The 24,261-nt window shown below is 39.1% G+C and overlaps 1 protein-coding gene across 4 annotated transcripts in view; it reads left to right on the top strand.

Moving 5' to 3' along the window:
• The window catches only part of MEIS2 (Meis homeobox 2), a 142,899-nt gene that overhangs the window by 16,778 nt on the left and 101,860 nt on the right, over window positions 1-24,261 (top strand). For all 4 annotated transcript variants that reach the window (XM_018562826.1, XM_018562825.1, XM_018562824.1 and 1 more), the window contains exon 7: window positions 6,980-7,094. In XM_018562826.1, the coding sequence (XP_018418328.1) occupies window positions 6,980-7,094 (115 nt within the window). The remainder of the gene's footprint in view (window positions 1-6,979; window positions 7,095-24,261) is intronic.

The raw sequence follows: 24,261 nt of genomic DNA, 5'->3' as shown, positions 1-24,261 counted from the left end.
TGCCAACAACTTACAAAGTAAACATACTGACAGTATATACATGTGTGATGCATTTATCTTTTTTGGAGTAATTTGTTATATAAAATGGAAGACTGTATATGCAGTTTTATAGGTTTAGCAATATCCAGTGATGTTAGTAAATCAATGTTTTAACCTTCCCAGGGAGAGAGTTTGCTGATAATGTCGGGTTTTGCAGGGCAGACTATTGTGTAAATGAGAAACACATTCTAGGCGCAGAGATCTCTTGTGGCAGTGCAAGTACAAGCTCTTCCCATATTGTCTCCTGCTTTTATATTAATTACAACTTGCATTATCAGCTGCGGGGCTGCGGCCCGGCAAATAGAAAATGCCTTCCCAGGGGACCTTGCTTCTTGGATGTCTTTTTCATCCGCTTTGTATGGGGCTGCTCAATATTCCCAGCTTTTCACCTGGAAACTCCGCTCTTTAATACAATTAGATGGGTGTAGGAAAGACACATTTGTAGCCTGAATTATTAAGGTTTCTGTAGAACGTCTGCTTATGTACCCACAAGCACGCTGCATAGTCACTTTTGTGGGTATTATATTTATGTTTAATTTATTGCTGTTATACCAGTGTTCACAGGAATAGAAGAGGAAGAATCTTTCTGCCTGTCTGCCCATTTCTGTTTGATTACACTGTATTATCTGCCATTTATAAATACATTTTGCTGGATTTTGAACGTCATTTAGTATGTGCCATTATTTCCCCTTTCTTTTGTAGGGGAGAAGAGTCACAGCCCCATGCTGTTGTTACAGCGTAGAATAATTGCCCTATATTTGCCTATTTGTTGTATCTGTATGTATATAGGATTATCCTGTGATCACCCAGCCCCCACAGTTTTTGGACAGGAGAGATAGCCTGCTTTGTCCTCCTTGTGTGTTGAAGGGGTCACATTGCGCTTCACCTTATTTTGTTTCTGTTTTTATGATAATGTATCTCCTAGGCTTTCCACAGATTAGTTTTTAATAACTAATACCAAACCACGCGGGTCAAGAACTCAACAGCTATTAATCAGCAAAGAGTACAGAGTATTTTATAATAAAATAGCCTAAACAAGCCATCAGATATTAGTTGTAAATAATCTACACTTGCTAGGATGCTGAAAGGCTATCAGTGATTATTAGGCTGTAGCTTAGATTGGTCATGGCCTTTGCCAAGTGCCTTGACTACGGATGGTGCTTTTTCTTTGGGGACAAGAATAGATTAAAACAGTTTATTCCAGAAAATTGCGATTGTTTTCTGGAGATATGACTGGCCTCATGAGTGCATGCTTAGTGCATAAGAATGGACAGAAAACATACTTAGTGGTTTGCGTTGTGATGTTTTACCAGATCAATAGGGACCCCCATTCGTCTCATGTGTGTCGGTAGCCTTATTGTCCAGCATTGTTTTTGTGTTATGTGTATGAAATTTCCCCTTTGATTCTTCAACTCTTGCTTTGCAAGGAAGGTTTACATTTGGCTTGTTCCTTGAAAGGTAAAACAGACTATTCTTATTTCACACACTTTGGTAAATAAGGCCCATAAGAAAATAAGCTTCTCATATTTTTATTGTGAATTTTAGAAACAGTGTCAACCTGTATTCAGAGTCCAGGCTGGGTCGTTTCAGGAGGAAAATCCATCAGTTCCGTACTTTAGGCATTTTGTCTGCTTTTTCATTTATTAGTCTTGCCGTATGCCGTCTTACTCTGTCCAGTAGTTATTAGTACACAAGTCCTTAAAACAGTCTTCCAAGTAGCAGCAAATATAAATCTTCACACTGACACTGGTGTAATAATTTACCTCCATTTTCCATGAGCAGATGTCATAGTTATCGTGGAGCTTTGTGGCCTATTTGCTGGCATTATTAGGGGAGTGTAGGATTGCATTCACACTGGGTGGGAGGTGGGACTCTGGTTGTTACAGTGTATTTATTAGTCTGGGTTATTAGTGCATACAGGTGACAAGTAAGGCAGCTGTTTCAAGTGTTTAAGGAATGTGTCCACCTTGCTTTCCAGCAACACAATTTATTATCTGGAATGGAGACTCCCTGCATCCTCCAAAAAATGATAAACTTCAATTTAATGATTTACGGTTTAATTGCATTTCCTTTCACTTACTCAAATATTGTATTGATTTAAGCTATAGGATTTAGTTTGGTCTTTATCACAGGCTGAAACAGTAAAGGTAATTAATTTAAAGTACAAGGTGGTAGTAAAGGTGCCCATACACCTTACGATTATCGGACGAAACTTTTCGTCCGATGATCGAACCGTCGTACGATTTTCGTACGACGGCCCCATCCTGCCCTGATGATCGCAAGATTAATTTAGCCGTAATTAACTAAAAGCACCTGGACGATATGCGGTAAATGATTTGCCGTATTTTCGTTAGCGCAAACGCAGTGTAGATCGTACGACTTTTGACGGATGGAAACGCCAGCAACCTTACGAAAATCGTACGATCTAGCAAAGTTTTCAAACATGCTTGACCGCCAAAAGTCGTACGATTGTACAGTACTATCGGTCGGGCACTCTATTCACACGTTACGATTGTCGTACGAAAAGTCGATCGCATACGATTATCGTAAGATAATTGTAAGGTGTATGGGCACCTTAAGAGTAATTTATACAAAGTAGAAGGCAGAGGGGTAATAATATTTAGTTGATAAGAATGCAGTTTAAATATGTCAGTGTTTGTATTTGTGTGCCCTAATGAAAATCCCATATGCAAACCTGACGTGCTAGAAATTTTTGCTACTGCGTGGTAACTAGGTGTACTGACAGATGTATAGAACAAATGACTCTCTGTAATAAATCTCCTACCTATACCTCATTTTATGTATGGCTGCGTTTACCATGGAAGGATCGCACGCCTTTGTAGGGAAGCATCTTTTTTTTTTAATTGTAACATTAGTATTTTACCGTAGTTCATTTTGGTTCATTGAGCATTTTATTAGCTGTAGAACTTTGTAAAGTGTAAAAGCAACAGAAAAATATTTCTGAATTGAAGGAAACATGCAGAGAACCCTATTTAACACTAATGATATGCACCCATGGGTACTTTTTTTTACAATTCCACCCTGTCATTTTTATTCAGTTTGGCTTGGATAATATAAATAAGTGTATTGTCAGTTTAGTTTAGGATTACGTACTTGTTTCATCCTGATAAGTTTACACTGGACAGGATAAGCTAAAATAGTGTGCCCCCTCTGAAATGTTGGTGCTCCAGGTTCAGCAGACCTAGGCCCTTTCACAATGTCAGGTCTGTGTTATGACTGTCTTGGGGTATATTAGCTCACATTGCACAGTAACTACAATTTAAATTACAAGCAAATTCATAGAATGTAAAAATTGCAGTTTGTTTTTTAAACATTTATAAAATGGCTAGCACCCTCCATACAATCTGTTTTCTTTGCTTGATTCTCATTGTTTGTCTGTTTTTCTAGGATTGTAGTTCCTTTACCAACATTTCTGCGTTAGGTGTGCTCTGTCTTGCAGTCTTAGTTCTAGTCTCTCCAGTAGATATTCATTTGGCTGTGTATATGAACAGCAGGGGTTGTTGGCCCTCACACTGTGAAGTCAGGCAGTTTATGTCTAAAACTTCCTCAAGGCTTGTCTTATCAGTTTTCAATTATGTACTGAATAGTCATTTCAGACTGAAAGTTTCATAGTATATGCTCAGCAGCTCTTTGCAATGAGTAAAGTTAGATCTGAGAGATGAGCAGTTACTGAAAATCCGAAAATTCCTTCTGTCAGCCTGAATACAACATCTGCCTTACTTTTCTTCATCCTCGTGACGTCATATGTTGAACAGCAGGAGTCAATGCCATCTGGCTAGCCCATTACCCAAATGGCCCTTGAGAGGCACTGCAAGGTCCATGTTGTAGCTAATGAGTTGTCTTAATATAAGCACAAGACTTTTTAAAGCTGCCTGAACATGTGCCGATCAGTCTGACTACAATGTCTCCCTTTTGGTGGTGGGCAGCCTTTTCTGCAACAGATTTGACCATTCATAGCAATGGCTAAATCTGTTAGATATAGGATGACCATACTGCCAACTGCTTATACTGTGCAAGGAACCATGATCATTTAAGAGCCCACCAATGCCTCCCGTTTAACAACTGAATATTTTATCCCACCCAAACAATATTTCCAGCAGATTATGATGAGGGAAGGTTGGTGGTTGCCCATACACCCATCAATAGTGGGCAAAGAAAGTCTTATATGAAACTTCTTTAGCATGAAGCAAAGTATACCTAAAATAAGCCTTTTATAAAGATAATCAGCAATCTTTATTTTAGCAACTTTATTACAGAGTCCTTCCTCAGGTGTACTGTTTCTATTGAAGCTCACCCACAGACATGTCTCACTTTCTATTTCCTGCAGCCACATTGCATCTTCCCCTCTGGCATAGTTAAGCTGAAAGCCAGGCAAACATCTAAAGCAGGGGTTTCAAACTCAATTCACTTGGGTCCACTGGACACATTTTTTTTCTCCCATGGGGGCCGCTTGCCAAAATTCATACTTCAAAATAAAATGTAACTATATACGGTACCATTGTTAATGCCTCCGTGTGTTTATGATGTATGTATGTGTTTGTGATGGTTTCTTTGTGTCAATGTCAGTATATTTTTTGTGATGGTTTGTGTGTGTGTATTGTCAGGATTTGTGATGTCGGTATGTGTGTAAATGTTTCTGTGTGTGTTATATCAGTATGTATACAGGTGTATATGTGTGCAGTGTCGGTATATATGTGAGTTTTTTTCCACAGGTTTTAATTTTAATCATAGAGGACCAAAAGATTCACACATTCATTTACACACAGAAATACGCAACACGCTCCCCCTCCCACACACACAGAAATAGGCACACATAGAAATACATACCCCCACCCCAACAACCAGAAATACACACACACTAATATACACACAATAAGGAATCCCTAATCTGGCGTTTACAAGCGGCAACTGTCACCCGTTCAAATTAATGATCTGGTGACAGCCGCAGCATGTAAATGCCTGCACACCGCATGCAATGGTATGTGATATGAGATCATGCAGTTAGAAAAGAATCCTGCGTGCAAGATCTATGTGTCTCCATGGATAGTGATTGATTCCTAACCACATGTAATCATACCACATACGATTACATGCGGTGTGCAGGAGTTTACACGCAGCGGATGTCATCTGATCATTAACTTAAATGGGTGACAGCTGCCGCTTGTAAACGCCAGTTTGGGGATTCCTGCTACAGGAAAACGCACATTCCTGGTGCAGGAATTCCTAAGCGCACCTAAACATACAGATGTTAATGAGGCCTAATACAGACACATACACACAAAAAATATAACCATCTCCCACAGACACACACACACTCACTAATACACTCTCTCCCCCGCACACATAAAATAATACACTCTCCACACGGTCCCCCCCCACACACATAAGATGAAACAAAGGAGGAGACAAGGAGGCACAGTCCCCGGTGATCCAGTGGTTCATTAATAAGGTCTGCATTCTTTTGGCCAGCACTCAGTGAAGACTTTCAGAGCGCTGGCTGAAAGGAACTGAGTGTCGGCAATGACAGGAACAGCTCTGCGGTCTGCATCCGACGGAGATGTAGACCGTGTAGCTGCTCCCGCAAGTCAGGTACGTGGTCCGTGACCACGTGTCTGACTTGTCAGCTGGCTGCGAGCCACATAGTACCGGTTAACGGGCCAGTACTTTGAGACCCCTGATCTATATACACAGATACAATACATATATGGCAGCTGTTTTACCTGCCAAATTATTTGTATTATTCTCTTTTGGGTTGCTAGATTTACAGCCCTGTCTGGCAAGGCAGGATACTTGTTTTTTTCTTTGCTGCAGTTAAGTAACACTTACAAGCCTTGCCCCATCTGCCAGCCTGTAAATAGACAGTAAACAGACAAGTAGCATACTAATAAGCTTATCTCTCTGTCGCTCTGCTCTCTCCTCCTATGAGAATGTCCCTTGATAGCACATGAGCACTGCTGCACAGCTGACTGGCTATGTGTGCTGCTTCTCCCTTTCCAAGTCTGAGCTCTGTTGTACAGGGGGTTGCAAGGGCTCTCATCAGGTCAAGTTCAGGAACTTACATTCCTTGCATTTAAAAATACATTAAAAAAAACATCAATGAATATAGAGCAGCATTCATTTGTGTATTTTGTGTAAACAAAAGGGGAATTACCCTTAAACCTGACTGGCCAGAAGAACACAAAGATTATACTCTTTATTTAAACAAAACTGCCCCATGGGTTTTATATGTTCTAAGGAGTAGGCAGCAGTGTGTGGTATGATGTAGGAAAGAGGCTGCAACATTCTATCTGCTTTATACTACTCATGTCTTCATACATGTCATGTCTTCTATATCCTTGTAGAACCTATAGCACCCTACATGGTGAGTTGTGTTAGTGATGCTAAAATAAGTCACATCCTGTATTTGTGTCCTAAAATTCTCATCATATTCATATTCACGGATTTACCAAAGCATTGGAGTGGTTGGTGTCTTTTGTGTATCCTTCTTACATATCATATGTTCAGTCTTCATTTTGGCAATCTGTAGTATGCAGATGAGTCAAGCTGATGTGAAAAGTGTGTGTAACTAATTAGCCTATCCTCAAACAGAGCATATTAGCGGCGCACATTTGAGAAAAGAGCAAAATAATGAACTGCAAAGTGTTTTAGCATTTGTGCAGACACCCATGTAAATGTCTTGATGAAGTCAACTGTGTTCCTTTGTTAGACTGAGAAAAAGATAAATTATACTCACCACGCTATTTTTCATAAACAGATATAAAAATAACACTGGCTATAATGGGAAGAATTTGTGTTTGTGTGTTTGTGTTCCCATGTGCTGGAGCAGGGCCTTCGTGTTGATGGACCATCGCCGTTACCTAACTTTCCTCTTCATTTTTTTCATGGCTGTCCTCCTTACCTCATCTGGGGCTCCCATCAGAATCCTGCCTCATGGCGAGATCACGATGATGCAGTATCCACACATTCTGCTGGAACGCCGGGACCCTCCAGTGGTGGCCATGCTTCACAGAGTGGGGACAACAGCAGTGAACAAGGTAGGACTCACTTTAAATATAACGATTATACTCTATAATTCATTCATTCTTATACCAGGAAAGTCATCTTACCTTCATTATCAATGTAGCAACAGAAGTAAATTACCCTAGGTAGCATGTCTGCTGCTTCAAGTGGGCAACATTTGTAGCGCTTTGTTTAGCCATTGTTAAAAATGTATATCTGGGAAATGTATACTCATAGAGAACAAGAGACTGTATAGCAGCCTGAATTTGCCATAATGTTTTCTTTAACAACTTAAAGCTCCACTCCGAGATATCCTCATCCAAATTACTTTTTATCATATTATTCCCCTCATTCTAACAATGATAATTTGTAATTGAACTCCAAATGCATAGAAAACAACACAGATATAGCTTACCTGTTATATCATTACGTTTTTTCTTCATATCTCACCGGGCTATATGGGTAGGCACACAGCGGCGCTGCATGTCATTTCTCCCATCTCTCCTCAGCCCAGAGTAAACTTCAAATCCTATTATTCATTGGGATGTTAGTTCCTGGTTGGGCGTTACTTGGATGGGTCTGTGGGCATTGTCAAGGGGAACATATCCTAGTTAGATATTGAGTGGAGCAGGGCAGAGAATTGAACAAACAGGCAGGATGCTTCAGCTGAATTCGATTAGGATTTGATGATGTCAGTCAAAGAGCCACTTAAACTAAACAGGGGCAATGGGAGGACCAGTCACCTTGATGATGGGAGAGGAGCCACAAGTGTCCAGTCCCCTAGACAGGGAATTACAGCTAAAGAGCCTCTGAGCAGTGACTTTTATGAATGGTCACATGACAAGGATGCTACTTTAAGGCAAATGGATTACTGCTATGTACCCACTTGCATAATTCACTTTTGAGAAGATTCTGCCCGGAGTGAAGAATTGCATGATAGGAATTGTAGTTTCTCCACTGCCACAAAGTGAGCAGATGTGACAAATCTGCCTCTAGGATACTTACACCGGGTGCCCGGCCATAGCTGCGTTTTCTCAATGAAAGCAATGAATCACATAATTCACTAAGGTATTTTTCAATTAAGTTTTATTCACTTCTTCACTTAACTGCACTTATGAAGGAAATTGACTTGTATCACGGAGATCAGGTTTTAAGCTTTAAAGATTACTTATATACATTAGAGCACAGTAATATGAAATTGACTTTATATACATACAAAGAACCCAAATTAGGTTCAAATGTTTAACGTATATGTTGTATTGGATACATTGAAGATGGCGATACTTTAATTGCATGGGGGTGCAATCATGCAGAATACATTGATAAAGCATTACTATGAAGAGTATGGGGTTCAGACCCTTGTACAAAACATGGTTATTATAATAGTTAACAGGCCTTGACTTTCAGAGTCAGATGTCATTTGAAGTATGCTGCTAGCGGTCCTTCTTGTTTGGCCTGTCTGTTAATGGCATTATGAAATGTTTATGTTCTTCCCGGAGTTTTTACAGTAAGGTTTCTATTCCAATTCCTGTGCCGTAAATATTTTAACCTTATTGGATTGTATATAATTAATTTGTAGCAGTGGAGTTTGTCTGGGTTGTTTATTAAAATAGACAGTTTGTGAGTGGCAATAACTAAAACACAGAGGCCATTATATAATTAATATGAATTTCAGGTTGTATTTTCTGAACCAACTAAGAGGTTGCGTTTGGATGTCTATGGCATTTGTTCCATCGAATCTCATGAAGGGTAGCCATGTGCAGTAGCCTTAAGCAATCAGTTAGATATTATCTTTCAGACGTTAGGTATAGACTGTAGAAAGATGATTTCTGATGGGTTGCTAGGCGTTACTTCATAACATTGCTCTGTGCTTGGTGTTAATAAATAAAGGCCAGTGTGTTCTATGGGGTCTGTATGGCCTGTGTGGAATGTGTTTGCTGTGTTGCTATATACCTCTGTGTACATTGTGAACTTCTCATTGACATACTGAACTGTATAGAAGCCGTCTGCTGTGTCCGGACTCTCCCATTGGCTGTGTTGTGTGTGTGGAACTTCCCATCAGTGTGTTGTCTGCCATCTCTCAGGCCCTGAATGCTATACAAGCTTTTCTACAGAGGATGAAGAGCGGTAGGCCTCCAGCCTTTGACATCATACATATAGAATTTTACTAGTTAGAGATGTACCGGTATGTTAGAAATACCTTCACCAGAAATATCTTCCACATTTTCATTCTTTTTTTGTTGTTGATACATATTGGACTCCTTTATCATAAAAGATAGAGCAGGGGAAGGCAACCTCGCTCCAACTGATGTGAAACTACAGCACATGCACACTGCTCATGAATTTCTCATCCATACGGTCAAAAACAATTGCCGATTTGTCCCCATTAACCATTAGAAAAGCGAACGAGCGTTGCAAAATCAGGTGTTCATTTATATTTTTTTATTAACCTAGGTAAATGACAGATGGAAATGGATTGGTTGATCTGGACATCGCCTGCAGTGTTTAATCAACTTCCTTGTTATGTGTATTAAGTTTAGGAACGTTACAGCAAAGGTTAGGCAATTTTGTACTAAGCTGTACCAAAAACAAGCTGCAAAAGCTATGAAATGCTGTCAGCCTATAGCTCATGTAGTGCTGCTTAGACTAGCAGGGAAGTATAAGAATTCCGTATGATGGACATGTGGATTGTGGGAAGGGGAGGTGGTGGCGATGGAATTCTTTACCCTCAGGAACAGGTTTTGCTAAACTGCCCAGAGGGTTCACACACAGATCACACACCAGATTCCAGCACATTATTCACACGCCAGTGCTGCAAGCTCTTTATTTGTGTTATTATTCCGTTAAATATTTGTTGTAACCATGTACAAACTCCACTTACAGTCACTTGTCTGTGAGAGGCCCCAGATCGTCATCTATTATAAGCACAAGTCAGCTGTGCAGCTCTTGCCTTTAGGCAGCGATTACTCTCTTGCCATATTTATGTTATTCTCCATAAAAATAAATGTTCAGGCAAATCAGTGGAAATGGTGACTATTCAAGTAATCTTTGTTCCTAAACACATATCAGAAATGTTTATCGAACGTGATGGCAGACAAGACACCCAATTTGCAGTTTCTTACATACATAAAGAAAACTGGTTTACTAGTTTGAACTAGTTGAATGAAGATAGGCAGATCTTCTGTCAGTTGTGATATAGAATATAAATTCTTCTGGCTTTTGAAGTGATCAGTGGGCACTAGCGGTTAAGCTTGTAATGCTGGCCAAACACACACATTTATTTCTGTAGAGTGATGCCCCCATCAGGTCTTTTATCTATCTGTGATGCCAGCTCATTTATTTCTTTGTGCCTCGTCATGGTACATAGGTGCCATCCTACTAAGAGGATCATTCACCAGCCATATGTGGTGAGACCAGGCACAGGAGCAGTTGCTGGACTTTAATTGTCACCTTCATGGTACTTAGGTGCCAACCTACTGATAGGATCGTTCACCAGCCACATTTGGGGAGACCGGGCACAGGAGCAGTTGTATGTTATTAATTGTCACCTTAGTGGTCCTTGTTTAAACATATACCTCACAATAACAACTGCACATAATGCCCTAAAGTAGCCAGTCAAAACCAAAACTTCATCCTCCAGAAGTCATCTAAAGTGCAGGTTTAAAGATGATTGGATGATGTGGGTTAATCTAGACAGCTGTTAAGCAAAACACATTGATAAATATGTCCTATTTGACCAGAAGAACGTGACTTGGACTGTAGCTGACCTTGTGTAGAAAGTATTACATATGTTAAATATTTAAAGGAGAACTATGAGGTGAGTGAAAAGCACTCCCCTCATAGTTCTAGCCGACCTGTGACAATGAGACTGTCACAGGTCGGCTAGAACTATGAGGGGAGTGAAAAGCACTCCCCTCATAGTTCTAGCCGACCTGTGACAATGAGACTGTCACAGGTCGGCTAGAACTATGAGGGGAGTGAAAAGCACTCCCCTCATAGTTCTAGCCGACCTGTGACAATGAGACTGTCACAGGTCGGCTAGAACTATGAGGGGAGTGAAAAGCACTCCCCTCATAGTTCTAGCCGACCTGTGACAATGAGACTGTCACAGGTCGGCTAGAACTATGAGGGGAGTGAAAAGCACTCACCTCATAGTTCTCCTTTAATATCTAACTAGATAACTATATATCTAAATAAAGTTAACTAGACATTGCTGCCAGTGAGTATGTATCAGTGATAAATTTGGGGGCACAAGCTAACATCTGGCACTGCAGAATCTCTTCCTACTGAATTTTATACTAGAAATAGAAGATAAATAAATACCATGACAATTAAAGGAAGGGCTTGTATACCGTATAATTGTTATACAAATCATACTGCTGCTCCAAACAGTGATGTCCTAGGGATATACCCAGTTTATCTGTATGGCATATGCAGTTCTTGTGGCATGCTAAAGTGACAATGTCATGTTAAAGTTCTTACTCGGCACTCCATCAACCTGTGACATGCTGCCTTCCAGTATTCGCCCAGTATTTTATCTCTAGTACAGCCAGATGAAACACAACCCAAAAGAATGGCATGGTGTTTGTAATGTACAGATGATGTGTTATCTAAGGTGGCACCACTGGGAGTCCAGAATGGCATTTTATAATGTTACACTTTTCATACTATACATGATTAAACCAAAATACTCTTAAGCCTACTTTCCAATAGCCCTCAATGTTATTAGTGTGGCTTGGGTGTGATTCATGCACGGTGCAAATTCTCTAGAGAGCCTACGCCTTCTCAAGCCATGCCTTGGTGTAATGAAGGCTTCCCCATAAAGCAAAGTAAAGGGTTAACCCATGTCACAGCAGTAGGAGAAGCCCCCATTTGGGCATAGACTGAATTCCAAGACAGGCTGGGACAGCAACTGTAGAGTGCTGGAATCACAGGCACCCCTTCATTGCTGGACCCATCACTATTACTTAAGTGCAAACAGCTGTCTCTTTGTATATGTTCCATCTCACACTGTGAACAAAATCTGTGTTGCTCTGTTGAGAAAACCAGACTTCAGTTTTCATTGTTACATAATATTCTGCCTCATAGGAGATGTATTAAATAGTGCATTCATTTCTTTTGGACGGCCCAAAAAATATTATTTTATCATAGAAACCAAAATGATCACTGTAGTCTCACATGGACTAACAGAGAAGAAATTAAACCAGTCTGGAGCCAGGCAACCTGGTATGTTCTGTTCCTGTAGTTATTGATATTTATAAGATACAATAATTTATTTACATCTGGAAAGCTGAAGATATGATCAGTGCATGCTTTCCCCAAGGCGACACGCATCTTACTTTGACAGCTGTTTGACACTTCTAGCACGTGGTAAGATCAGTGTTTGCAGTAACTCTTCCAAACGGACATATGTGAATTAAAACTATTTAAGCTTAATCCATTTTACAGTTTCTCATGTTATTACATAGTATGCTCATGAATGATTATTTTCTGTTGACTTCAACTTTTTACAGCTAAAGCTCCATTTGCAGTCGTAGCTCTTTTTATATTCATATTCATTATATGTGTATTTTTTAATACACTGATATATATGCTACGGTATAGTTTTATGTGTAGCATTTCTGCACTCATGTGCTAGTGCCTATTAGTCACAACAGAACAAGTGAACAGGACCATTGTAAGATAAGGCTCTCGGGAATGGGACTTGGTAAGTTGCTAAAATACTAAGTGGGTTATATACAAACGGAACCAAAGATATGTTGGGTCAGTACTTGGTTTCAAGCAGCCAACCATTGTAGGAGGAATTTAAAGGGTATTTATATCTGAATCTGATCAAGTAGTGGAACAGTTTAAAATTACTACTTTAGTAAATCAAACACAGTCTTCTACTGGAAAAAGGGTCACCCCTCCCTCCTGGTGTATGTGTTGCATCACCGTTAACACTGATTTTAGATCTATGTAATATCTTCATATGTAATGTATAGTCTGCATTACTCAATTCGCTAGGATGGAAGAGTTATTTACCTCCATTCATGTTGTATCTCATGATTACTTTCTTCTAAAAATGTTTGGTTTACAAACAGAAAAAATATATAGGTATGGGAGTGCTATTTTGCCACAAGAAGTTGATATTTTATTATTGAAAGGCTTATTTTCTCATAAATAATGAATTTCTCTGAGTCATTTTAATACTACATTTTATGCTTTAAAAAATAAATAAATAAATGACATATAGGGGTTGGTTTACTAAAGGCAAATGGGTTGTTCACTTTGTAAGAGAATTTTCCCTTGATTTAGTGAATGGGATAAAAATTCACTTGACAAAGAATATCCAATCGCAAGGAAAATGTAAAAAATATGTAAAAAATAGTCTTTTTGTTTACACATGATTGGATGATGGAGGTCAGCAGAGCGTTATCACATTCACAAGGATAAAAGAAACTTCCTTTGCAAAGTGAACAGTATATTTGCCTTCTTATGAAAATAAATACATTAGAATTATTTGTATTATACTTTTCTTTATGTACTCAAAATACAAGTTTTGCATTATAATCCCCTTGAATTTTAGGGGATGTGGGAAGCGCTCATCTATTTTAATTGAAGCCTACACGTGTTGAGTTGGCTACATGTGAATGTCAGGCCAAATACTAAGCTGGCACTCAGTTTTGTTGCTAATAAATAGTTAAACACACTATTCACAATTGCCCCTCGTACAGATTGGCATCTGGAATATTGTGATGATATAAAAGTGATGTTGGATAGTTAGGTCTTATCACCTGGGAATGACTCACACTATAAAATAAACACAGGAAAGCTGTTTTCACCATATAAACTTAATGTCGCTGTCTGTATAACAAAAAGATTTAAAACATTGTAGCTTGGGGTACAGTTGTCTGTATATCATCCCTGACAACTAAGTCCTTGTTAGCAGGATTTATATATTTATAATGTAGATGCCCTCTTGACTGCATATTAGGGCAAGCTGAGGCAGTAAAGGTAGCTGACCTTCCCTCCTAGTGTTAGTTCAAATTCTGTTCTGAGTCCACGATTTTGATATAATGTTTGTTTACAGTGCCGAACATTGAATCCACAGTGAATCCAAACTGTGGCAAAATTCATGTCTTAGAAGGGAAGGAAGGGGGGGACGTGACTGTTAATAAATCTGTAAAACAAAGTGGATCAGGCAGACACGCTTAAAAAACTTGTATGTGTGTGTGTTTGTGCAATATATACACACTCATAAAAGTGAGTATTTGTAGCTAAAATAGCTGACACGGAGTTCTCAACATGGGACAGATGTTTAGCTATGCACAGCTGACTTCCTGTTCCATAATCCCATTGATGGGCTGACAACATAAAACAATAGGTTTCAGTTAACCAGCAGCACCGATACCGTTTTTTCAGTATTGAGTACGAATAGTGATATTTATATTTCGGTACTCGCCGATACCGAGTACCGATACCGGTACTTCGGCCTGCATGGAGCTGGATTCCCAGGCGAATTAGGAAGCCGGGCGGCGAGTCATTACCCACCGCCCGGCTTCATGATTGCCATGCTGTTTGGCTGCCTTGATACCGATTGGCCAGAAAGCCGGCTTCCCAAACAATCAGCATAGAGCTGGTTTCCCGGCCAATCAGGAAGCTAGGAGGCGGGTCATTACCTGTGGAAGACAACAGATGCAGTCATCATGTGGTTGCTTTCCATCATTCTCCATATAAACAGCCATTATTGTGCCCCTGCAAATTATCAACCCTTATAATCTACCCTAGAGACAATGTACAATTGCTAGGATATTTTTGTAAGGAATACCTCAAATAAAATCAGTCAGTGCTTAGAAAAAGTATGCAGAAAACATTACACCTATATTAGTTCTGGATAAGTAGAGAAGGATGAGAGCCTGTTTTAGGGTGTTACTGCTGTCTGAGGGAAAAGATGAGGTGAGCATAAATCTTTCAATGGAGACACCTGTACCGGTGACAATTATCTAACAAGGGAATTAGTCTCACTTTGTAAATATTTCCTTTCACTAACTGTTACGTCTCCGGTACAGGAAGTAAAGGGAAATCTCCCCAGTGGGACACAGCAAAAAATAAACTGATAGGGGTTTTCACCGCTCCATACTCTAACCACAGCTACACAAAAATATTGCCTATACATACACTGACTTTGTTTCCACATGGCCATTTTACAGAGCTCGATATATACAGTAGGTCAGTGGAATAATATATTCTTGTATATATACATAAAGCACCTTCTCTTTTCCATAGTCAGGGTTTGTGCAAGTTCCTCGTTATTTGTGACTCTCCTATAACGTTATAACCCCGCAGTAACCCTTTTAAAAAGCTTTCTTTAAATGCTCCTTAAACTATAAAATGCAAATGCTGCTAACGGAATGAAACATTCTCTAATTCTATATGTTAAGTTACTTGGAAACCACAGTGCTGTGAAAACACATCCTTTTCACTCGGCCTTTTTTTTTCCTCTTTGTGGAAGAAGAATTCTCTTGACGCCTGTTAGACCTTAATTTAAAGGTATAATTAAACTTGAATGTAGCCTCATAAACAAAAGATAAACAATAAAGCAGCCACATTCCCTGCTGCTTCATAGCTTTGTCAGCCAGCTGTTTTTGGCCTAGTGATTTTTGCTCTGTGCGCTGTGGAGTGCTCCGTTCCATGGACACAGGTCAGGGGAGCTACGTTCCTGCACACAGCACTTTCACAAGCCGTTTTCATCACTTGAGATTATTAAATTCCTGTGAATGTAAAGGATGCGGCCTGGCAGGGAATCGTCATCAGCCTAACACGAGATTTCAACATGATATTTCTGGCTTAATTGGTCATTTTCTTTTGTTTTGTTTGTAAAAGTTGTGCGTTGGGTGGAGGGGAAGAGACTAATGGTATTAAAAATAAAGTGTTCTTTGACCCTGAAAATGACTAGTAGATAACAACATAATAGGCGGTTCACTACAATCCTAGTCCTGTACAGGTTTGCATTCTCCACTAGGGCTTGTACAAGCTGGCCTTGTATTTAACTACTTCAGTATTTCAGTTTGTAAATAACCTTTTCATAGCTGCCTACTTTTTGAAAATAATTTCCAAGGACACTTTGTAGAGAGCAATTCATTTAAGAGCACTGTCAGAGGACCACAAGACTTTGCATATGCATTCAAGAAATGTTTGTTACCTTAAAGCTTATCACTGGGCACAAACACTTTAAATTTTATATTTTGTTCAATGGCCACAGAGCATATACTGTACATCCACTTTGAGTGCACAAATTGCCTTTGCAAACACAGATATTACCTTATACAAGAAGTAGTAACATTATCACTGTGCTGTATATAGCCTGTGCAGAAAGAAGAGCTGTGGCAGGGACCCAGCAGGCTCCACCCATTACAGGCTGCCTGTAGAAAACTACAGGAGTGGGCGGAGACAAGCCCAGTCACTCTCCACAAGGAGATAGAGCAGCAGAGACTAGTCTTTACTACAGGAAGCTCCTGAACACAGGCAAAGTTTACATTTCACAGACCTGGAAGAAAAACACAAAGCACACCAAGACACACAAAGCAACCAATCAGCTTCTGTCTTTCTTCTTCAAAAAGCTTAACTGAACATAATGAAAAGAGAAGCTGATTGGTTACTATAGGCAATTTAGGCTTATTCAGGAGTTCAAATTCAGTCTCTGTATACTTCTTCTAAAACTGACCTGAGCCACATATTACCTTACTGTCCAGGATGATAAGAGTTGACTGTACAGTGCAGGAAGGAATTGCATGGCATTGTTGGCCTGTACAGAAAATCAGGGTAATTTTGGGGAAAAAAATCTCTATAGCTGAACTCCAGACAGATATGGAAATCCACTCTTAAATCTGTTATGCATTCATAATGAGATGTATTTTACATATATTGCTAGTTTAAGTAAATGAAATCTGATTCTATATTGTCTTCCCACAATCCCCCACCCCCAAGACCTCCATTGCAGTGCTTTGACAGCTAAATGTTGCCAGTCACTGGAAGCTTGGTTATGGGAGGTAGGAGCAAAGGTCCAACATCATCAGTGCGCAGGTACTGCAATATTGTCCAATCAGCAGGGTGGGGTTGTGGGTGTAGGCAGGCGACCAATCTACATTCCTTCTCTACAATAGAGAAAAGTGACTGTGCATTAAAACATTTCACACATACAAAATGTGGGCGTTTAATCGTGTAGTTAGCTTAAGGCCTGGGAATGTCCCTATGTATCAAGGAAAGTTGGCAGCTATGCATTTTGTCTTACTGTTTTCTCCATCAGTATGAGGAATGTAATGATATTCATAAACATTTAAAATATTTATATATATTAAAATGTTGTATGTAAATGTTGCATTGGCATGCTATATTTATTGAAATGTTGCATTGGTAAAATCATTTCTGTATTTCTTGCTAGTTAATATGAATAGACAAACATTTCATTTAACTGTTTTTAAAAGCTGATGAAATATAGGTCCTGCCCATAACCACCAATCACTGCTTGGCTATCATTCAGTAACTTACACACAGAAATTAAACATGAAATCTGATTGATTGGTTGCTTTGAGCAGCTCCTCTGTTCTACTCTTTGAACAACACATATTGTACCTGTTATGTGAATTTTAGTAACCTGCACTGTGCTGTACTGTCATGTACAATACTTGGTCAAAACAGTTGTCTGATCTAATCAGCACCACCTAATGATTTACTTATAGTGGTTCCAGTAGCTTTAGAAAATCACTAAATGCCTTGTGCATGCTCATTCTGATTTTTTTACAATATAAAAAGAGTGGAAGAACTGAATGGCAGACATTTTTACTTTTTCACAAGACTTTGTCCTCCTCTAACATACGTGTCCATGATACATGCTTACCTACTGCACTATACCATATAGGAGATGAGAGAAACTCCCTTGTAGTATGACCTACTACAGTTGTGACATTTATTCCAGTATAGTTATAGGTAAACTATATATACTTGTGTTAAAAGTTATATAATGTATTTTCTTTATATAACAGTCACTATTCGTGGCTCATTCATCTGGCTTGTTGTCCATTTGAACAATATATTATACCTAAACTAACACTAAACCTAGGAGTTAAATCTTAAAAATGCATTCAGGTACCTTAATTATTAACAAAAAATGTATCTTATTTGTGTATCACTCAGCTGTAGATCTGAAAATCATCTCTGAATTGGTGCTGACACTGTCCTCCCTTCTGGAGGGTGGCTACTTTTATTCCCCATGGTCCCTGTGTGTGTTGTAAAGTAGTCACAGTTCCAAGCTCACTCCTGTTATGGACTACAATCTCACTACAAATTAGTAAACTTAACATGTGATTGTAGTACGTCATGGGAGCGAGCTTGAAGCTGTGACTACTTTACAACACACACAGGGACCATGGGGAGCAAAAGTAGCCACCCTCCAGAAGGGAGGACAGTGTCAGCACCAATTCAGAGATGATTTGAGGATCTACAGCCGAGTGATACACAAATAAGATACATTTTTATGAATAGTTAGGGTACTTGAATGCATTTTTAAGATTTAACTCTTGAGTTTAGTGTCACTTTAACATGCCTTCTGTCTTGTAACTTTCCTATAGCTGTACAGTAAGCACATTAAAACATGTTCAACTGCTCAGAGCTAATTCTAAGGAAAACAAAATAATAACCCAACTTGGAGTTTAATAGCTACAGTGTTTCGATTGTTATTTCTTTCATGATAACTCTTGACTTAACAAATTCAATAGGAAGTTTTCAGTGACCAATCAAAAAGTAGTCCTACGACATGTACATGTTGCTTCTAGGCATCTTGCCTGAGGTCTACCTTTGTCTTTGTTATGTGTGAAATGTAATTCATTCTTTAAACTCTGAATAAAAACTTGATTAAAAAAGAGGACCTCATTATTTTGAATACAAAAGCCTACACAAAGTTTATTTTGGGATGCTTGCTGTGGTTTACTATACAATATGTTAAGGCCAGATTGTATCATTATGCATTAGTAAAGAGCTTTTCTTTGTATCCGCACTTGGAAGAAAGGAGCAGTTATTTCCGAATTCTCCTGCCTCCTTCTACATCAGGGATTCCACAAAGACAAAGTGACTTCCCCGATCCAGATATGTACAGATAAGATATGTGGAATCCCTCACCGAGTGCTCACTGTCTCTCTTTTTTTCTCCTCTGCTGAGAGGCTGCTTCAGGCACCCACTACCATACAGCTTGTTTTCATGTGGTACCATGTATATAATCATTGATACTCCCCCGGTGCTGATCTTTCTAGAAGAGCGGACGTTCTGATAGTTTCCCCGGGTGGGGTCTGTTACTAAAAGCTGAGAATAGATGCATTAAAGACGGAGGGAGACTTTCATGATCCCATTAGCATAAGAGAGGGTAAATTATTCATGACGAGTGAGAGTTCATGGTTTGGGGGTGGGAGTATGGTTAATGCACAATGTTTTCAGATCTATCACTCTCAGCTTGGGCTCCTAGATTTACGGGATTGTTCCTATGACTGCTCCAAACTGGTCCATGTCCCTCAGCTATCAAACCTTCCAACAGGCATGCCTGGCTTGGATCCAGCAGGTGATAAAACTATCATTAGCTGATAAATCAGTTGATGTGCATGTCCATTTAAACAGTGCTTTGCTTTCCTTTCAGTATACCTGTATGTTGATAGTTATAATTTAATAACTTAGAGACACAGGATTCTGAAACTAGCAGTATGGGACTATAATGTTACCTCTAGGGCATTGTTTCTCAACCTTTTCTAAGGAATGGAGCATTTGGCAACTTTATCAAAGTAGCATGGATCACCTTTATTGTAAATATTTGTATTTCTTTTACAAATGTGTTATAAAAAAAAATAACTTAGAGATGAGGGCCATTGCCTTTGTCCAATGTACAGTATAAATGGTAAACAGTTATATAATTTGTTTGATAATCGTACAAATAAAACATTAATTTTAAGTGTGTCCTATATTAGAATGTTCCTCATTAAAATGTGCAGTAGAATATTCTTCCTAGCAGATAAAGCTGTTTGTGCATGGCCAGGGCCGTTCATTTGTTATGAAGTGACCCAGCCAAACTGTAGCCAGTCATATGGCAAGCACACAAATCACTTGTTTGGGTATTATGTATGAGTAATAGGTACAGTATGTATGTATACAATGTGCCCAGAACAAGTTTTTCTCCTACTGTATAGTCATGGTAGGGAACACAGTAGGCCTCATGTGTTGAAACTGTAAGGGAGAAAAACATTTGTTAGAGGGGATTAAGGCCTCCATAGCAGTCCAGATTAGAAGCCAGGCAGATGCCAATGGCCAATACCTCCAATGTTCATATATCAGGTTCACTCTGCGGAAGCAGCCAATATGAGTAACTGTGTTTGTGTATAATCTGTAGGTGCATAGTTAATCTAAAGCATCTCTATCACATACTCTAGCTATGTTCCTAAAGAATTATCAGGAACTGCTAGCTGGTCACATGTTGTGACAAAAATAGAAGCCAAAATGTTATGATCCCTGAAGGAAACAGTGTAATGGACTTTAGTCAAATGCAAGTTTAGGCAAACTGATTTGACTGTTTTGTTTTTTTCTTGTTAAATAATATAAATATATATTTTTTAGGAAGTTCCCTTTTGCGAAAGGAAAATTATTATTTTAATTTAGCATAACACATCTATGTCTTTGAAGTAGACACATTGACTAATGGTGATGTTTTGACTCTCGATGATACAAAGATATTAATATCACACGTTAACTCGTGCGACTGTCTGAAATTAAATGTCTGGTTGTCCATATCTCTGCAAGCGCCAAGAATTTCATACATTGCAGCAGATATGGATAGTGGAGCAGCTATCAGTAGGGAACGGCCTATGTTTGTGAGGGATATGGGTGGCTGGATAGGAAGGATATGGGTGGCAGACGTTAGTCATTGCACATTCTTGAAGTCAGATGGCACTTGGTCAATGGAAAAGTGGGAAGTGAGAAGTAAATAGGAAGAGGGATTGGCCCAGACACCATGCTTATCACTTCCAGCATGTAAGGGATACTGGTTTACTGAGGGGAAGATTAGAAACACATCTACAGAAATAAACTAGAAAAACCGCCATCACTATAAAAAGTAAAATGTGTAGACTTGGTCTTCACCCACTTCTTCTCAATGGCTTATTTCATATAATGCATCAAGACAAAACAAGCAAATGCTTTATGGTAATATAGGACATCAAATTGGCAAGGGTACCTTTTGCCTTTTTAGAAGTAAAGGTATATACATTCAGACACAATACAAAAACAGGCACTGGCAGGGCAGCAGCATTTGGGCAGCAGGTGGAGGCAGGTTGTAGCTGAATTAACAATTGGAACAAGAAGGTTATGTGATAACTATGAGAATCAAGATTTGCATTAAAAGTACTAAAACTCATAAACAACAACAGGAATACTTAGCACTGACAGAGTGCACTGAAGATATTTTATTCTCACTACTGATTGATGTCCAGCCAAGCCAAGGTGAGCCTGTGCTGCAGAATTCTATTAGGACCAAATGACAAAGGACCATACCAAAGAGTGTGCCTAGTCTGAAGAGAAAGGCAATGGCATTAGAGGATACCAAATGGACAAACACATTCTGTCTACCCCTCAGCCCAGCATTGACTATATCTAATGATTTCTTCTCAGGATTAGATATTCTTTAAACAGAGTTTTGATTTTGCAGCTTAAAACAGACATTCTAGAAAAAGACCACTGTGTAGACTAACTTGACTCTGTTTTGTAGGTGGGATCATCAAATGTTTAGATGCTGCAGAAAAATCTTATTGTATGTGTGTTTATTGCACCTTGTGATTTCAGGTTAGACACATTGCTTAATCAATGTGATTCACGAAAGGACAAACTTGTGACCTTGTATGAGCCTAGAGTGTATAAAAGCAGACTGTTTTCTTGCCCATAGTCTAGCAGCCCCAGTGCTGATTATTTTGGTGAATTAACAACAAGAACAGAGCACATTAGCAGTGATCAGCACATGACCCCCGACAACCCCTTGATCCCATTACACAGCTGTACCCCTGTGTGAATCTGCTTTAGTATCAGGTCAGTGGGTCCCATAGAAAGACATTACTGCCCGTGGGATTACATTTTATTACAGCCTGTGTATTGGCTCTTTTGCTGGGCTGGTGTGCTATTGATTTGTATGATGTCCTGAGCACTTATTGGCTGGTCCCAGAGGGATGCTTCATGTTGTAATACCATACTGCTTTCTGTGTTACAGGGCAGGATATTCATTCAGACTCTGTGTCTATTCCAGGGGGATCCCTGCACTTCCATAAATTCATATCTGCTTCCACTCTTTACATGCACCTTCATAAAGACTGATCACTAAAATCTGCTTTGGTAAGCAGTGATGAACTTGAAAAAAACCAATAAGCATGTGACGCTGATGGGCAATTTTATACAATATAGGTCAAGAAATTTTTAATCTAATGATTTAAGCCTAATTTTGGACAGTGTAGAGGGGCTTTAAGGATGATATCTTATTATGCATCTAGTCAGGATGGGGTTAACCCACATTGGGATTTCAGGAAGAGCCCTATTGTGCTTGCTTGTCATCACCCCTCTTCTTACAGGCACCATTCATGTGGCAACCAGTTCCCTTCCTGTTACCTGATATAGAGCCTGACGTTGCTTATTCACAGACTGGGTTCCATCAACTGTCCTCTTTTACTTGTATCTCATTATGACATTCCAGACAATTTGTTAGCAAGTAATAATATGCCACCCTAAACAACTGTTCAGTGAAAACCATGACAATAATTATGTAATATTTCTGACATATTTAAGCTGGCAGCATCATACAGCATAAAGCGTGATGATGATGGCGTGAAATTGTTATATACTGTACCCACTATCAATTAACAATTATTGTAGGGTTTGCCGAGCTACAATAACTTATAGCACTATTTGTTATTTAAATTCCCTGTCAGTTTTTTATAACCACTTGTGCTCGTAGGGTTTGCCTAGCTACAATAACTTATAGGGGTGATTTCCCTTTACCTGTCCTTTAGAGAGAACAGGAAGCAAGAGGAAATCTCACCAAAGTGAAGAATATACCCACTCAGACGGTTGTCTCTTCAACAATTGTCCCCATAGGCAGATTTGTCTATTTTAGTGACAACTCAAAACCTTTGGATTTCCCCTTACTTTCAGCTCCATTGACTATAGTTACTATTACAAATAGAGATAGTGAATCTCTAATCTTAGACAGCAATGACAACCTAATAACACCTTAATTTTCCTGCAGTTTTCATCAATGGATATAATAAATACGTATAGCTCCTGTCTCATTATTTCTCAAAAGGAGTAATGGAGTCTTTTCCCCAAGTTGCCAGTTTTCTGCAATCCCGAGTTGTGCTGCATTCTCCCTGCTAATATCTTCTCACTGATTCTCATCTGACCATACATGATCCATCCATCTTTTTATAGGTTTTACGTGCAAGTTGTTCATTTTTTCTTAAATGTAATATGCAAAATTAAATGTGCTTTTTTATTTGCATGTCTGTTAAAGCAATATAGCTTTGGACAGTATGTGATTCTAACCCAGATACCAGCAACTGTGCATACATAAACCTAATGTAATGTTTTCATCTGTTTATGTATGAGAGATGCTTAATTCCAGCATATGTATAAATGGATACATGTTAGTTTTTTAGTACATAAATGACGAAATGTGGCCATTAAAGTTTAGTGGTAAAGTTGTGGGTGAAAGTTTAGGTCCATTTGCGTGTCTACTGCCAAGTTGAAGATTATGCATGCTTCATACATTCAATAACATTATTCAGGTAACACCCTGTAGAGAAAGCATCAGGCTTTAATGAATACACGATAACTGTCTCAACTGCACCCAATTGGAGTGTAATATGTTCTTATATCAGTAAACTACTTGCTTCTCAGCGTGTTGCGCAGTTGCACCTACCATCGGCGAGGTGCAGTAGGGTAATGTTCCACTTTCATAGCAAAAGTTATTTTTTTCACAATAGAACGCATTACAGTGGTTGTGGTACATGATCTCTGACTCCACTTGAATTGATTCTACTACAATATGTAACTGATCTTAGATTATATTACATTGCGTCTGATATTCTTTAGTACATAAGTAAAATACTGACTAGTATGTTAGATGTGCTTTCAGGCATGTATTAAGAC

Source organism: Nanorana parkeri, unplaced genomic scaffold, assembly GCF_000935625.1.
Source record: "Nanorana parkeri isolate BGI_ZX_2015 unplaced genomic scaffold, ASM93562v1 scaffold602, whole genome shotgun sequence".
In the NCBI taxonomy this organism is placed as follows: Eukaryota; Metazoa; Chordata; class Amphibia; order Anura; family Dicroglossidae; genus Nanorana; species Nanorana parkeri.
The sequence above is the reverse complement of the archived record's forward strand: the minus strand, read 5'-3'. Positions and strand labels throughout refer to the sequence as shown.